A 16,790-nucleotide genomic window follows, 5' to 3' on the forward strand; every position below is an offset into this window, starting at 1 on the left:
CCGGTGTCAGCCGCCGCGCGCGCACAGACACACACAGAGACACACACACGCACACACAAATACACACAGAAGAGACACACGCGCACACACAAATACACACAGAAGAGACACACGCGCACACACGGCGCGCACACCCTCACGCCCGCCACAGCCACAACGCGCCCGCACCCGCCCTCCCTCTCCGGCCCGCAACTTCTCGGTCCTCGGCTCCTTTGTTGCTCCAGCCGCGGCCGCTCGCCCGTGTTGTGTGTCCCCGGTGTCACCGAGCGTGTTGTGTGTCCGTGCGGCGCTGCGCTGTGTGGCTCCCTCGCGCCCACCACGCTGGCCCCCGGGCCCCGGCTCGCCCTTCCCAGGCGCCGGCTGCAGCAGAGGTGAGTCACGTCGCTGAAGTTTGTTTTCGTTTCATAAAAAGTTGTGTTTATTGTTGGTTCGGGAAGAGGAGGGGGCGGGAGGCGGCCGCAGGCCGAGGTAGCGCCAGCGAGTGGCTGCCGGGGGACGTGCCGGCGGCGGGAGCCGGGTCCCAGCGCTCGGCCGGGCGCCCGGGGCTGGGAGCTGCGGCCGAGGCTGGGCGCGCCGGGCGCCGGGCGGAGAAGTTGGGGCTAGGCGGGCAGCGGGGGTCCCGGGAGCTGCAGCCGCTACGGGGCCCAGGGGCGCCGCATCTCGTTCCCTGCCGCAGCGGTCTGGCCGGGCGATGGTGGTTTCGCCTCCGCGGTTCCCGGAAGCTTCTCGGGTGGAAGAAGGATCCGGCCAGCCTCCCAAACTTCCACCGAAGGTTGACACCAGCGCCCCGGCCCCATGCTCCAGGCCGTGGGGGGAACCCGAGGCGTGGCGGCAAATGCGTAGAGTCACTCAACACGCACTCGGCCTCTTTGGAGGGTGAGGGTTTCTCATAGTTGGCGTCTTCTAAAGGAAAAACACTAAAATGAGGAACTCAGCGGACCGGGAGCGACGCAGCTTGAGGGAAGCATCCCTAGCTGTTGGCGCAGAGGGGCGAGGCTGAAGCCGAGTGGCCCGAGGTGTCTGAGGGGCTGGGGCAAAGGTGAAAGAGGTGTGTGTGTGAGAGAGAGAGAGAGAGTTCGTGTGTGCGTGTACGTGTGTGCGCGCGCTTGTGTGCGTGTTCGCGCCAGCAGCGTCCTCCTGGGGTTTTTGTTGATGTAACTGTGAGAAGGTGTGGGAAATGAATCTCTGGAACCAGTGGGACGGGGCTGTAGGGAGGGCAGGGAACCCAGGAAGAATTTTCATGGGGGTGTTGAAGGGCCTGCTTGACTTTCAGGATGTTCAGTATTAATTTGCTTTTCCAGGTGATGGGAGAATGCTGAGGGATGAGAGGCAGGCAGACCTGAAGGAGTTAATGGAGTCTTGGGGATTTGTTTGGCAGAGTTTTGTTTTGGGGATGGGGGTGGCAGTGCCAGAGTTGCTTGGAACAGAGTTGTGCTCCTCCAGAGATGTGGCAGTAGAGCTAAGAATACCGAAACCACACACCAGCAATCCCAAACAGGCACTTTTTGGGTGTGGTGGGGTGTTCTGCTGCTCCCCTCATCCCTTCTCTGCAAGTTCAAATGGGTTCGCCTAAGTTTTTGACCCAGAGTTACCTCTTTGAGTGGACTGAGTGAAGATTATATTTTGATTTCAGGCCCTTGTGCCACCTGCAGATGCACTGTGCCCAGCACACATTTGTCACCTAGTTCTTTGTTGTCCAGAACTCGGTACACATTGACCATTGGATGAATGTCATTTTAAAACTTCTTCAGTGTGCAGACATTTCTGATTTATTCCACGACTGGGTCTTAAACAGGCAGCCCAGCTCTGTGACGGTTTTTTTCATCCCTTTGGTTACAGCCAATAAATCAATCTTCGTTTTCTTAAGGGCAGCATGGAAAATATTAAACCACAGTCTTGGGCTGCTTGTGGGGGCTAGGATGCCCATACATCTGGGTGACCTGTTTTCTGAACTTAAAGTAAATCTGAGGCAAGAGGTTAGCCATTCTGAGGTGTGTAACAGGTTTCCCAGAAACATTTCTGAGGTCTTATAATTGGTACTTTTTAATGGTCTCATAATTGAGACCCAGAAGCTTCTCGTGGTAATCTGAAAGCACCTTGGGGTCAGTGGGACAGAGGCTGGGCAGAAACAGCAGTAGAGTTATTATTTTCCTGCTATGAGTTTTTCAAATGAGTTTATGCAAAGAGGTAAAATGAAAGAAAGAAGAGTTGCCTCATTGGGCCACTTTGCTGACACTGTCCTCCCCTGTATAGATTTGTCACTCAGAATTTGGGCCTTGAGGAGGCTGGAGGGTGTCTACACACTTATGAAGCCTGAGGATTGAGACCTCAGACACTGCCTCTTTTATCCTCTATTGAGATACTTCAGAGATGCTTCACTGTAAGAGACATTCGCTAGGGAGCAGTTGTCCGCCACGCCATAGGCCACTGGCTTCACTTGGGAAAAGAGGTTGCTAGAAGCCAGAATGGTTGATTCTTTGACTACAACTGGAGAGGGAGGGTGTGGGGAAAAAATAGAGAGGACTCTGCTTAGCTGTTAATTGGTGAGCCAATTCTTGGTAAGCTGTGTGATTTATGTTCCTTTCCACCCTCCAAATGGGTCCAGAGATTTTCCTTTTTGAAGTGCTTTTTCAAGTGTTTGGGATCCCGGCTGTCTTCAACAACATGGTTTCCATGCCCTAAGAATGAATAAGAGATTTTACCCATGAAATAATTCAGTTGACTTTCACATGGACCCCCCACGGTTTGAAAAAGGAGAGCAAGAAGTGAGCCTGATGTGTCATAGTGTTCCGTGTCCCCTAGGGGGTCTGGGTTCAAATTTCGGCAAAGCCACTGATGTGGTTAATGAATTAGGGTTTATCTCTGTGTCTTTCAAACTACAACAGAAAACTCAGGTGCACCAAATAATTGTTATCCAATACCTTGTGGCCTCTGAATAAGAAAATGTTAACTTGGCACCAAAAGATGTTATATATTTGGAAGTTGCTTTCTTTCCTCCAAACTCTAAGCCCTCTTGCTATCTGGGAAAATATGGGACAGGAGAAAAGAATTGAAATTTGAGAGGGAGAGGAAAGAAAATAATATGTTCCATTTAGAAAAATCTATTTACTTTAACATATGTAACTTCTTGTCATCTCCATACTTCAATTCAGCAAACATTTTTAGTGCATCAGGCACCAGGCTGAAAGCTTCCTTGTCCCAGGAAAGTAAGCTTTATTAGTCAAACGATGGTTCCTCCTCAGTTTTTATTTATTGCACAAGCATCTACTTCTAATTAAGAAAATGTTTTTAAAATTATCCACAATCCTATGGACTTGTGTTGCTCATCATGTGCATGAATACTTTTTACATAGTTGTGATAAGAGTATGAACTTTTGTCATCAGACAGCCCTGAAGTGTCTCTACATTTTTGACTAAAGACTCAGAGAACAGATGTAGCCAACTACTTTGCTGTTGGTTGGAAAGACCCAAATCCTAAGTGTGCTCCCACATGGAGCCTTAACATGTAACATTTTCATAATTTATGAGGTTGACTCAAATATTTGGGGTTAGGGGGTGGGATGGGAGAGGGTGTTTGTTTTTAATCTATAAACCCGTGTTTATGAAAAGCTTGCCTAAGGAAGGTTTTGCTTCTTTGGAGCCCTCAGGGTTGGTAACGGATAGAGAAGAGGAGGTGGAATGCAGGAAGGAAGGTTTAGAGGATCCATCTCAAATGGCACTGCCTTTAGGAGGGTTAGGAAACTGGGGTTGGAATCTAAGCTCTGCCTGTGAACTCCATTCACACTGACTCAAACCACTGAACTAATCTATTCCTACATCTCTACTGCCACCCAGTTAGACACCTTCCCCAAGTTTGCCTGCTCTTTCCTGCCCTTCCTTTTATTACTCCACCATCTTTTTCATTCCTGCCACCACCAGACTTGTTGATGCCCTTGACAATTGTTGCTGGCACGTGGCTGGGCCCCCAGTGCCAACCTATGACCATCCCACCCATTCTCCATGAGTCCTATAATCAAGTCACCACCCAGCTTTAAAACAACCTAGGTTTAAAACCCTAATTTCTTAAAGCTCTGCTGTGTAGCTCTGTCCTACCTCATGATAGTATTACTTCAGTAGGAGCCACTTTCTCCAATCTAGCAGCTGACCCTTGGTTTTTGCTGAGTTCGTTCCTTGCCCTCTGTATTATCACCCCAAATCCCTTCCATGTAAGCCTGACTAATTTTATATGAGGCCTGTTTATAATGTGTTCTTAAGAAATGTTTGATGACTATTGATGAAAATGGACTGCTGAACATAAAGGTAATTGTTTTGTAAAGTATAATAATTGTTCTTAATCCGTTGTTCATTTCAGCAGGGAGCCAGGAAACTGGACATTTCGGGAGGCCTATGGTCTTAGAAAAATCGCTTTTCTACTGTTTTCTTATTTATAAAATGTATTGATAAGGACTTACTATGGTTTATAGTAATGCACCTTGTAAAAAGCCAATACTTCAGAACTATTTATTTTGTTCAAAAGATGAGATAATTCTCTTTTTCCTCAGTTTCAGAACAAGCTTCCTGGAACCCATGACCCATGAAGTCTTGTCAACATTTATACCATCTGAGGGTAGCAGCTTGAAAGTAGAAGAAGTAGGTGAGGTTTTCTGTTCAGTCTGATAGCTCTGGCCTATTAGGTCAGCCATTTGTTCATGTTTTGTGTTACCACTTAGAGATAGTTTTTCTCATCCTCAAGTATTGGGAGTCCAGCTTTGAGTGGAATCTGGACTAAACTTCAGGTTAGTTCTAGTTTGGTTCATATGCTCTTTTAGTCAAAGCCTGTGATGGCTATGTGAACCCCCTTGCTCTGTGGCAAGCTCTGTCAGACATGTTAGATACAAACCGTTTACTATGGGATTTGGAGTCCAAGCTTGCTGTGAAAAAGTCCCGCGTAGGTTTGGGTGAGGAAAGCCATGTGTTTATGTCTCTGTCAGTGGTATCACAGCAAATGCCTTGTGGTCTGATGTACTGGGCAATGTTTATCTCACAAAAATCAGCGGGATTGTGATTCTTCCCATCTTCTGAAATAAAGTTAGGAAATAATTTCTCTTTTCCTAATGGTGAATTTGGCCTTCTCTTCAAAGAAGGCCTTTGATGTTTGGGACAGGATTATTGGGCAGTAAGAGGAAATCAGAGCAGAAAGACACAGTTAACCTAATTCAGTTGCCAGAGAAAATGTTGAGGAAAGTCTCAACCCGTTCTGCTGGTTAGCAACAGGAAAGTGCATAATATGGGTAGGGTGGGTAGGGTTGAAGAAAAATTACCCGAAGCTGAGCAGTGGAAAGTAGAGCAAAGAATGTTTATTCTTCTTCAAAGTGAGTTTGGACAGTATTGGACAAGATGAAGGTGGTGAAGTAGGTGGAGGTTGGCGCCTTCATCCTTTCAACAAGCTTTTATTGAGTGCTTGCTGTGTGCCTGGCATCAGGTGTGGGCTGGCAGGAATTAATACCAGAGCCCATGCGCCATCCAGAATCCTATTACTGACCTGAAGGGAAACGCAGAGCACTGCAATGCAAACTCTAGGGTTGAAGTGCTTGGAATGGGTGCATTAAGAAAGACTTCTTGGCCTGGCAAAGTGGCTCATGCCTGTAATCGCAACACTTTGGGAGGCCAAGGTGGGAAGACTGCTTGAACCCAGGAGTTCCAGGCCAGCCTGGGCAACATGGCAAAACTCTGTCTCTACAAACAAACAAACAAAAATTAGCCAGGCGTGGTGGCATGTGCCTGTAATCCCAGCTCCCTGGGAGGCTGAGGCGGGAGGATCCCTTGAGCCCAGGAGGTTGAAGTTGCAGTGAGCTGAGATGGTGCCACTGCACTCCAGCCTGGGTGACAGAGTGAGACCCTATCTCAAAAAAAAAAGAAAGAGAGATGGGAGATGGGAGAGGGAGAGGACTTCTTGAGAGAGAGAGGAGTTGCAATCTCAGGCAAAGTCTTAAAAGCAGAGATGGGACCAATAGTACCAAAGTGTTCTTTTATCTCTCCTTATATGTGTTGTTCATTATTTTCTTCCCTAAAACTCATTTTCCTCAGTGAATGATAGGCCTAAGTATGCTTGAGACACAACATTTCACGTTCAGAATAGTTTTTTTTAAAATACTTTTTGGAAAGTTAAAACCTGGTATCAGCATTAACTGTGCAAAAACACAGAAATCTGGGTCTTAAGTTCCTAAAACCAATTATTGAGTAGCTTTCGGGGAGAAAAGGAGAAGTGTGTGTTTTTGTAAAAATTTTCATCTACATGAGATTTTAGCTGAGAATCCTAGAAATACATGCCTGAATTCAGCTTTTTACCTTTCAATTCCATTTGCCATTTGTTTTACCGTCTGTGGCTCTGAAATCATTCCCACAGTACCAAGTGAGGAGACATTTATTTTAAGGACGTGAAAGTTGCCGGGCTCTCAAGTTGCCCAGAAACTTCCTTGACTGCTAAGAGAAAGATAGCACACAGGATGGGAGCTACAGGTGAGGAAAGCGGAGCCTGTGGAACTGGCTGGCCGTGGAGGCCTTGGAGCCCCTGCCACCAAGTCTAGGTTGGAACTGGACTTTGGAAGAGAGCCCTCCCCCACCTTCCCTAGCTCTGCCAGTATTTTTCCAGATTACTCCCAGCCAAGTGCCTTTACTAGTCTGAGCTTACCTAATATTACAATCCTAGCAGGTTTATTAGGTGTGGGTCACAGTTAATTGGAGAGGAAAATTGGGGAGTTCTGGGTTTATTCATTTTTCTGTGAAAGCAGAGGCTGCTCTGTCTTTCTGTTTTCGGTCTTATGACTGTCATTTCATAGTGGTGTGAGGGGAGCTCTTCCCTCTTACATAGCTGTGCCCAAGTGAGAGAGACTTAAAAATGCAATCAGTCAACACAGTGCCCTCTTTTGCAAGTGAGACCACATCAAGTCATGGAAATTCACAGCTGTTTACCTCTGTCATTATGAATGGATGTTTTGTAGTGAACAAGTTATATATGAATCTGCTGTATTATAGCCAAGAGTCTAATGGATCATCCAATGTACAGACTTCTGAAATAATCACCTGCAACCCTGCCTTCAGAATTTTGGTGGTCTGCCATCTGTGAAGGCCCCACAGTCAGGTGCTTTTCATTCTATAGGCTTCTGTTGCAGAGCTGGAGGCTGGGAAGTTAGGCCTGGCTTTGCCTGTCTGGACTGTGGCAGCTTGCCAGCAAGTTTCACTGGGTGGTCTTCAACAATGGGAGAAGGGGGGTGGGGGAGCTCAGCTCTCCTCCCCAAAGAGGAACAACAAGGTGGCTTTCTATAGGTGGGTTTTGCATTGGCAACCAGTCCCTTTGTCACTGACACACCATATAGGTCTTGAGTGTGGGTGAAAAGAATTGAACAGGTTGCCCAAAGGTGGTATTGTGATGGGGTTAATGTGTGTTCCAGATTTTACAAATGAAGCCTTGTGTTTATGTGGCAAGCCTCCCTCCCAAGAGAAGGAGCACACACAAGCAGCAGGTACCCTTCATCATGTGAGGGAAGAATTATTATTCTCACTTGGCATGGGAGACGCAAACCTCCCGGTGCAGGCTTTCACCCCATCGCTTAGGGAATTAACGGTGGACCTGGAGGGCAAACTGAGGTTGGCTTGTCAGTGCCAAAGAGGCAGAGCTACCTGCCTCCACTGCCCTTCCAGCGATGGAGAGAATGTAACTGCCATTTAGTGAGCACCTACTGTGTGCCAGGCCTTGTGTTAAAGCACTCCAAGCATTATCCCTGCAATCCCCCAGCAGTCCTGGGAAAGTGGGCATTATTATCCTATTCCGCAGATAAGGAAGCTGAAGCTTAAATAATTGTAGGGACTTGTTCTAGTCTCACAGCTGGTAAATGGCAGAGCCAAGATTTCATTGCAGGTCTGCCGAGTCCAAAACTCAAGTTTTTCATGAAAAAGAAACGAAGCAAGCTTTCCCGCAAAGCAGAGCTCTTCTAGCTTTGGGAAAACTGTGTCTTTTACAGCTAACAAAGTGTAAGGGGTAGGTGAGGGTCTTTATAAGACTTGCTGTTAAGAGACTCAAATTTAAAACTGGGACTACAGCTAGGAGATTCTGAATGGCTCAGCAGCAGCCCCACAAGAGAAGCCAGGCTTTGTGGCTTGGCTAGTGTCAGACTTTGCAGCCAATGGCTTTGTGGCATAGCTGGTGTCAGACTTTGCAGCTAGTGGTGAAAGCGACCTCCATCTTAGGTTTCATCTCAGAATATGTCTCTTGAATTTTTCCCCCCTCCCCTGGGATGTTGTCTGAATTGGCTGTCCTGAGTCTGCTTCTTCTTCATCTGCCAGATGAATCCTTTTGCTCCTAGGATCTCTGCAAGTCTGATCAAGCAGGTCCTCCATGCTCTTGGTGGGGTGAGGGGGAGAAGATATTTGGCCCAGTAGATGCTTTTTACTGGTCAGGAGAAGTGGCAGCTTGTACAGAAAACACCCTGGGGAAGGAAGTAGCAGCTTTGACAGACAGGTAACTGACAGAAGATGGTACCTTCCAGGCAAATACTCATAGAGCAGCCACCAGAAAGAATTCGACAGGCAGTTACCTGCAGAACAGTAACGCAGACCTCTCTACTGGCTTAGGAGAGTGATGGCAATTTGGCTGCAGAGGACATGTAGTTAGTTACCCTTGTTCCTTGTTTTTTTGTAACAAACATGGAAAACCTGAAGCCACGGTTTTCTGGGTTTGGGGGCACACAGGACACCTGGGTTTAAGATATAATTATGTGACCAGCTACTTGGGTAATGGAAATGAGGTCATGGAAACTCAGTGTGACTTTATTTCCCTGTTTTTATATGCTGCCTACTCGAACATTATGAGGAAGCAGTGAAATGGGAGAAGCGTTCCTCTAAACGTGAGAAGTGCCTTCTCACCCCAGAAGCCCAAGGCCGTTGGCTTCTGTGCTTACCCAAGTTGAGTTAGGAGATGAGAAATTGTAGGGAACTGGCCAGAGGTTAGAGTCTGGGGACAAGGGATTCATCTGCTTCTGTGGTTCTGTTTTTATTTCTCAGGGCAGGAGCCTGGATTAGAGGCATTTTGGTCGTATTGTCAGAGACCCTCCTGGATCCCTCCAGACAAGCTGCCTTTCCCAGCCTTGTGGGATCGGGCAATGTAGGGTCTCAGGTCCAGGAGGAATTGATAGAGGAAGAGGACTCGTGGCCAAATAATTCTGGTTAACATTCTTTTTTGAGAGAGGAAGGAACAGAAGGCATCTGTGAAGTTTCCGGAGTTCCCATCTGGGAGAACAGAAGTCGGGAATGAATCTTATTAGAAGAAGGGTGGAGTGCTGGGAAAGATGGCTGTGTTGCAGGAAGGAGCCATATTTCTGGAGCCACTTCCAGGTTTGAGATTGTGCAGCATCCTGGTTGAGGGGAGGCTTTGGAACCAGACAAGCCTGGGTTTCAGTTCTGGCTTTGCCAGTCGATAGGTATGTGACCCTAGGCAAATTACGTAGATGCTGAGAACCAGTTTCTTCGGGTTATTGCAAAGAAGAGGCAAGATAATTCACATAAAGCACACGAAATGCGTTGGGAGCAATCTGTAGAAGGTAGCTGTTATTATTAGGGAAGGAAAGAGGAACAGAGTGAAAGGAGGGTTGCTGGTAGGATTGGGCAGCTAGAAGGATGAGCAGGTGGGAGAGCCCACTGATAGAGTCCTCACTGGCTCAGGGTTTACGGAGAGAAAGAAATGTGAGGATGGAGAGATAGAGGAACACATGGAGGGGCAAGGCCCTGCCTCAGGTGCACCGTTCGATGCCAGTCCTTGGTCCTGGTCACTGGGTAGATAAACCCCCCGTGCCTTCCCCTCTGCTTCTTCCCCAACTCAGTGTATCCCATTCTACCAGGTGTGCCAAAAATCTTGGAGTCATCCTTGACTATGTTCTTTCTCTCATGCTCCACTTTAAATTGGCCAGTAATATTGGCCTTGCCTTCAAAATGTTTCCTGAATTCTGTACCTTCTCACCGCCCTGTCTTCTATCAACATTTCTGGCTTGGATTATCAAAATAAGCTTCCTAATTGTTCTCTCTGCTTCCACCCATTCTTCATAGAAAAATCAGTGTCACACTTTTGAAACAAAAGCTAGACAAGGTCACTTCTGTGCTCAGAACTTCCATGGCTTCCTGTTTGATTAAGAGAAAATATCCAAACACCTCACTCCTTCCCTCTCAGGGGTCCTCACCTCACCCCTTCCCTCTGAGGCCTCCCTTCCCCCCTTGCCTACTCCCACAGCCATGTTAGCCTCCTCATTGCTGCTCACACTGGCTGGGCAGCCTCCTCCCAGGGGCTGTGTGCTTGCATTTGCCCACTGCCTGGAAGGCTTCTCCCCAGATGCCTGCACAGCACCCTCCCTCATTTCATTCAGGCCCCCTGCTTCATGGTCACCTAAACCTGACCGCACTTTATTAAACAGCACTCCCACCATCATTCTCTCTCCCTTCAACCTAATTTCTTTTCCTCCATGTTATCACCTCCTGGCTCGTGTTTATTTGTTCTTTTGGTTACTGCCTGCTTCCCCTCTAGACTGAAGATCAGTGGAATCAGGGACTTTGTTTTCTTCCTCACTGTCTTCCCAGTGCCTAAAATAGAACCTGGTTGGTAAGTGGTGCTCACATTTTTTTTTTTCATTTTTGCTAGTTTGCAGGCCTTTTCTGAATCTCAAAAGCGATGTAATAGGAGTTTCAAACAAAATGAAATAATTACATATAGATTTATGTAAGAAAATGCATTAAATGCATTCTGGAGTATATGTATATGGGGGGAAAATAGGAGAGATGTCCCGAGAATGCTACTGTTAAGAGTATCTGTTTCAGAGAAGCCAGGAAGCAGTGTGCAAGGCTGCAACAGAAAGAGCCCAGTTTTCTTCTCTCTTCCTCAAGGTAACTGCCCTCAGGAATGTCCGTGGGTGTACCGGTTGCTCCATGTCGGGGGATGTAAGCATGGATGCCCTGTCTGCCTTTCTCATCATTCACTTAAGAGGAATCTGTTGAACGTCTGCTTTGTGCACAGCACTGTGCTAGGCCTGGCTAGGAGACGCAGGGGGGGCCCAGCTCACACTCTCATACCACCAGCAGTTTGCAGTCCTCTTTTTTATCTGGGATTTCCTGAGTGTGCCTGGGCCATCCACTTTGCCGCCCTCCTCCCTTAGCAACCTGAGTTGATTGGACTTCTGTTGAATCTGGTTTGGAACCACAAGCCAAGTACAGGGGGTGACTTTTAAAACAGTTTAGTTCCCCACACACCAGAGAGGCTGGTAGGGCTGGCCCTGTGCCAGGCACACAGGTGACAGACGGTCCCTGCCATTGGAGAGCCACAGGCCATGGAAGTAAGGAACTGCACATTGGGATGTTCACCCAGTGGGGGACAGATCTGACTTAAATTGTGTCTCAGTCACTTCTGACTTGGTTCTAGATTTGGAAGCTGAGAAAAAATAAAAATAGGGATAAAGATCCTAAGAGGTCTTGTGCTGACACCAAAGGTGGACAGATGTGCCTGAGAAATTACACAGGCAAATCCCAAACCCCACATGTAAGCCTCTCAGGGAACTGGGAGAAGAGCCCAAGCCTCCAGCTCCAGTTTTGTTTTGTTTTGTTTTGCTTTTAATTAGTAGCCCTTTTTAAAAACAATTTCAGGTTTATAGAAAAGGTTAAGCAAAAAAGTCCTATACAGACTTGTCGTTCCAATTTCCCCCAATCACTTAACCCCCACCAGGGTCCCCTATTATTAACATCTTATGTTGGTGCAGTATATCTGTTACAATTGATGAGCCAATATTGACACATGATTATTAAGTAAAGTCCATAGTTTACATTAGGGTTCACTCTTTGTGTTGTACATTTATTGGGTTTGACAAAATGTGTGATGACATATATCCACCATGAAAGAATCATACAGAATAATAGTTTCACTCCCTAAAAATCCCTTGTGCCCCACCTATTCATCTCCCCCTCCCTCCCCCAGCCCCTGGCAACCGCTGATCTACTATTGTCTCTCTAGTTTTGCCTTTTCCTGAATGTCATGCAGTTGGAATCACACAGCCTGTGCCTTTTCAAGATCAGCTTCTTTCACTTGGCAATCCCCTTCAGTTTTAAGTATGGCTTTCTCTCCTTCCCTGCCCCATACACACTTCCAGCTGGGGAGCAGAGACTGAAAAAGGAGCCCAAAGCTGTGTGCTGAGACCCCTCACCCGCAACCAGAGCCCTGCAGGTCTGCAGTGTGGTCCCTTTATCAGCTTCCGCTGAGCATGCCGGCCCTGGCGCTACTGGAGTTTAGCCCAGGCTGGTAAACTGTCAGGAGCTGCATGTGTTTGGGTTCCACATCTGGAAGTATCAGCTGTGCAGACCTTCCCATCCCATCCCTAAACAGAAAGACACGAGGAGCACATGGGCTGTTTGCCTTCCTCCTCGATAGTTTGTTTTACTTGCTTTGGAGCTGCGGATAGCGGTGGGGAAGTGAGCGTCCCCTGGGCAGGCAGCGCTCTTGCATGCCTACATCCACATCCGGTGGTGGTGGCAGGCCACAGATCCCTTAGCTTCTAGAGTTTCTGCTTTTGGTTCCGCCCAGGTTCCAGTGGTGTCTGTGTTGAGCCCTGAGAATGATTGAGGGACCTGTTTTGTGGTCATTGAGGAGGAAGACCAGTAAGGCATAATGAGTTTGAGAGCATTTTCCCTGCAAAGAAGTGCCTCTTTCTTGAGTCAGCCTTGAAGACTAGGATTCCCTGGAGTTTGGTGACAGAACCCCCAGGATTCAGAACACTCACCAGCCACTCTCAACACAAGGCACTCTGGAGGACAGGTGATGATGGTGGATTTTATAAGGCATAGAATGAGGAATCTCTTCCAAGCCCACTCCAACTCTGGACCACATTTAAGAGAAAGGAAAGTGCATGTGAATTGGAGGGGCTGGGGGTGGGGGGGTCACGTGGACCATCTGATCCAGGCTGAAAAGCTCTCAGGGCTGAGGAAAGGTAAACAGGGTTCCAAGCCTGAGGAGCAGGGACTTAAATTTAAGCCTGCTGGGCACAGTGGCTCATGGCTGTAATCTCAGCACTTTAGAGGCCAAGTCAGGCAGACCTCTTGAGGCCAGGAGTTTGAGACCAGCCTGGCCAATGTGGCGAAACCCCATCTCTACTAAAAACACAAAAATAGGCCTGGCATGGTGGCTCACGCCTGTAATCCCAGCACTTTGGGAGGCTGAGACCAGGAGATCGAGACCATTCTGGCTAACACTGTGAAACCCCGTCTCTACTAAAAATACAAGAAATTAGCTGGGCGTGGTGGCGGGCGCCTGTAGTCCCAGCTACTCGGGAGGCTGAGGCAGGAGAATGGCATGAACCCGGGAGGCAGAGCTTGCAGTGAGCTGAGATCACACCACTGCACTCCAGCCTGGGCGACAGAGTGAGACTCCGTCACAAAAACAAAAACAAAACAAAAACAAACAAAAAACCACAAAAATAAGTTGGGTGTGGTGGTGCACGCCTATAATCCCAGCTACTCAGGAGGCTGAGGTACAAGAATCACTTGAACCCAGGAGGCGGAGGTTGTAGTGAGCTGAGATTGCACCACTGCACTCCAGCCTGGGTGACAGAACAAGACCTTGTCAAAAACAAAAAACAAAAAACAAAAAACAACCCCCAACTTCTGTTTGGAATAAATAGAGAGCTGAGGCCAGCCAGTACCTTCTCACGCTGAAAGACACTGGCCAGGTATTTCAGAGTTCTGTACAAAGGAGGAATGAGACTCACAGCACACGTCAGAAAGTCAACTTTTGGACTATGGAAATTCCATGCTGAAGATCCAAGTCCACACCACCTCCCCCTCTGGTTTTCTTTTCTTCACCTGGCCCATTCTCTAATCTATAGCCTGACCAGTGACTCAGTAAGAGTGCTGGGCTGCCATTCAGTGGCTCTGCCTACCCCATGTAAGTGCAGTGTTATATATTTGCCTGGCTAATATTACATGTCCCAGGTTTGTCCCTAAGACTGTGAATGCTAATGCAATGGAGTGTTTAAGGCCCTTTCAGCTCTTCAGAGAAAGAACTACACTCTACCAGCAAGCTAGCCTTGCTTTTGTTAATTATGGAATCAGGGTGCAGTCTCCTGGCCCCTGTCTTCTTAGGTCTAACTGTAGAGCCTGGAAGGCTGTAACGGTGGTTACTAACCATTACCTCATCTAGAAGCCTTGGCCCTTGCCTCAGTTTACCTGGAGAGGCAGATGATAAAGAACTACTGAACTGTGTAAGTGTGGGACCCATGTTCCTTACCAAATCCAGCCTTCACTTCTAAATCTCACTTCCTACATTCTTCCCCACAAGTAGGTACAGCGATAGTCCCAAGAAAGAATCCCAGACTGGCTTCCGTGGATACACACCAGGTATCCAGTGTGTGTCTATGAGCAGGGGCCATATTTTCTGAACCAAAAGACAAATGTATGATCTGAAAAAGCATTTTGTTATTGTTTTTTTTTTTTCCTAATGTGGGGGGAATGGGGGAATCTCAGAAAGGCTAATTTATAAATATCTTGTAATACATGAAGAAAACTCACCTTTATCAAAAGGAGTGGCATTCTGTACAGTAGGCTTATCCAGAACCTCCGAGTGGTGTGGTCTTCAGTCAGAACAGGAGGTGCAGAGAGCGCAGAATGGGTCTTTCTCCACGTGGGGTGCTTCAGCCAGTGCTGGTGGAAAGAAGTCTCTGGTGTGGTCTGGGTCTTCTCTAGTACTTTCTCTCCAGAGCAACCTGTAGACATGAGTGTGGGCTTCTGGTTTTACTGACCACCATTCCATGTCCCTCTCCAGAAAAAGCCAGCCTCCAAGCCATTGGAATGGGGAGACCCCTTAATAACTAAGTTCCAGATCCCTTGAAAGTCAGGAAGTAAAGAGGAAGTGCGTGTCCAATTGAGATGGAATCTTAAGCAGGCAGAACTAACTTTCCCCACATGAGAAATTAACCAAAATGCCAGTGTTAATACCCTTAATCTGGATGGGGGAAAGGTAGTGAGACCTCATTTCTGTGCATCTCAGCCAAGATGAACCTGGCTAGGGGGTGCTAACCTGTCTCCCTTGTGGAAATAATGCTACCCACTAAAGCTTGTGATGCCTACTGTAGCCTGCCTCTCCTCAGTCACTTGAGGTTTAGCACGGAACTGTTACTGCTTATCCGAATATCAACAATAAGCCTTGCCTGACAGCAGTACATTCATGCCTCTTCAGTCAATTGCCATAGGGGCCTGAAGACATTTGTAGCCATCAGGGTGGCCTTTCAATTGACCAGTTAACAGATATTGAGCACTATGCCTACTGCCTTCAAGACATCTATATTCTAGTTTCTGAATATTTCTCAGATCACAACAAGAGGTCATACTGCCTTGAACTGCATTATCCATATAATCTCCTTAGAAGAGTGCTTGGCTTAGGGTAGAGGCTTTGATGGTCTCTATTATTATCATCATTATTATTAGTTTGGCTTGAGATGAGCTGCTGATTTATAATTCTCCCACAAGAACCCATATTCTTGGAGAATTTGTCTATTTGAAGAGTTTTGCCAATTATGGTAAGTTGTATAGGTAGAGAAGTGGAGGCACAAGGAAAAGTACTGTGTTCATAAGCCCAAGCTGGCTTCCTTTATGGGTCTGCACCTGGACCTCAAGGCCTCTGCGCATGGTTGGTTCTACAGTCAGGGAAAAGCCAGTCAGAGTTGGCAGCTTGTCATTGGTGAGATATGCACAGTCCTGGGAAAAGCCCTTCCTGGATAGGGAAGCCTCAGAAAGATGGAAGTGGGGGAAGAGCCAGATGGCTCCCAGTGTTGAGTCCAGAGAGTCAGGGAGATAGGCCCCTCAAGGTTTCCTCTGGCTGTGACCAGCAGTCCTCTTTTCAGGAGTAGGGCTCCCTCTTTGGCCCAACCTTGTAGAACCCTCTTTTCCACCAAAACCTGGGCAGTCACTGAAACCTGCCTGACAATGCAGCTCTCCTTAATTGAAAGGACATTGGGTGGTTGGGTGAGTGGGGGTTTCTGCACCTTGGTGCAGGATTGGGAAGGTTTGAGAGGAACTTATTCTAGTTATCTGACTGAAAACAAGTGTTTTATTTTGTAATTAAAAAAAAAAACTTTACCCTTTAAAAACTCAAAGAGCTATAAAAGCACAAAGAATAGTATCATGAACCCCATGTACCCATCACCCAGATTCAGCAATTATCAAGACAAACAAGTGTTTGGGTTTTTTTTTTTCTTTAGTATGATTTTGTTTTCATTACTGTGCTCTGTGTGCAGGATAGGTCAAAGATGGATGCCACAAGGTTACTCTTTCCAAAAGAAGTGTGTAATCCAGCTTTTCTACCACCTTCCAACAGTGAAGTGAAAGGAAAGAGCATTGCCCAGGTACTAGGGTTTGGTTTGTGATTGTTCCCTGGTGCTCTGAGATGTTTCTGTGCATCTCCTTTACCATATGTTGAGCTTGAATTTTACCTTTGGATTCCCAGAGCCTACTATTTAATGGATGTTCAATAAGCATTATTGACTTGTGAGGCAAGTGATTTCATGAGACAGTGGCTTTCCATCTGGACAGGTATAAGTAAGTTAGTGCTTAGTGCACCATCCTGGGGGGACGGGGCAGATGATGGTGTAGAGTTGAGGTGGGGGCCATTATTCGAATCCTGGGGGACACTGAGAGGGAATGACAGAGCCTCTCAGGTGAAAGATTAGGAGTACAGGGCTCCTGATTTTGCTGAGAAGGAGGAAGTCAGCAAGGAGGAATAGGAGAGACTGGGG

At 47.2% G+C, this 16,790-nt stretch overlaps 1 protein-coding gene across 14 annotated transcripts in view; it reads left to right on the top strand.

Moving 5' to 3' along the window:
* The first annotated feature begins 281 nt into the window (after positions 1-281).
* BOC (BOC cell adhesion associated, oncogene regulated) overlaps positions 282-16,790 on the top strand; it is a 75,355-nt gene continuing 58,846 nt past the window's right edge. For 4 of the 14 annotated variants that reach the window (XM_063807003.1, XM_054680902.2, XM_063807006.1 and 1 more), the window contains exons 1-2: positions 282-371; positions 4,542-4,633. Coding sequence is in view for 3 of the 14 variants with exons in the window: in XM_016941664.4 (XP_016797153.1) it covers positions 692-876; positions 4,542-4,633 (277 nt within the window). In the remaining 11 variants the exon portion in view is untranslated. Of the gene's footprint in view, positions 372-470; positions 877-4,540; positions 4,634-16,790 lie in introns of those variants that run through there. The other 10 variants (XM_024355604.3, XM_063807008.1, XM_016941656.4 and 7 more) reach the window with 7 other exon arrangements.

This window comes from Pan troglodytes, chromosome 2 (genome assembly GCF_028858775.2).
Source record: "Pan troglodytes isolate AG18354 chromosome 2, NHGRI_mPanTro3-v2.0_pri, whole genome shotgun sequence".
Taxonomy (NCBI): domain Eukaryota; kingdom Metazoa; phylum Chordata; class Mammalia; order Primates; family Hominidae; genus Pan; species Pan troglodytes.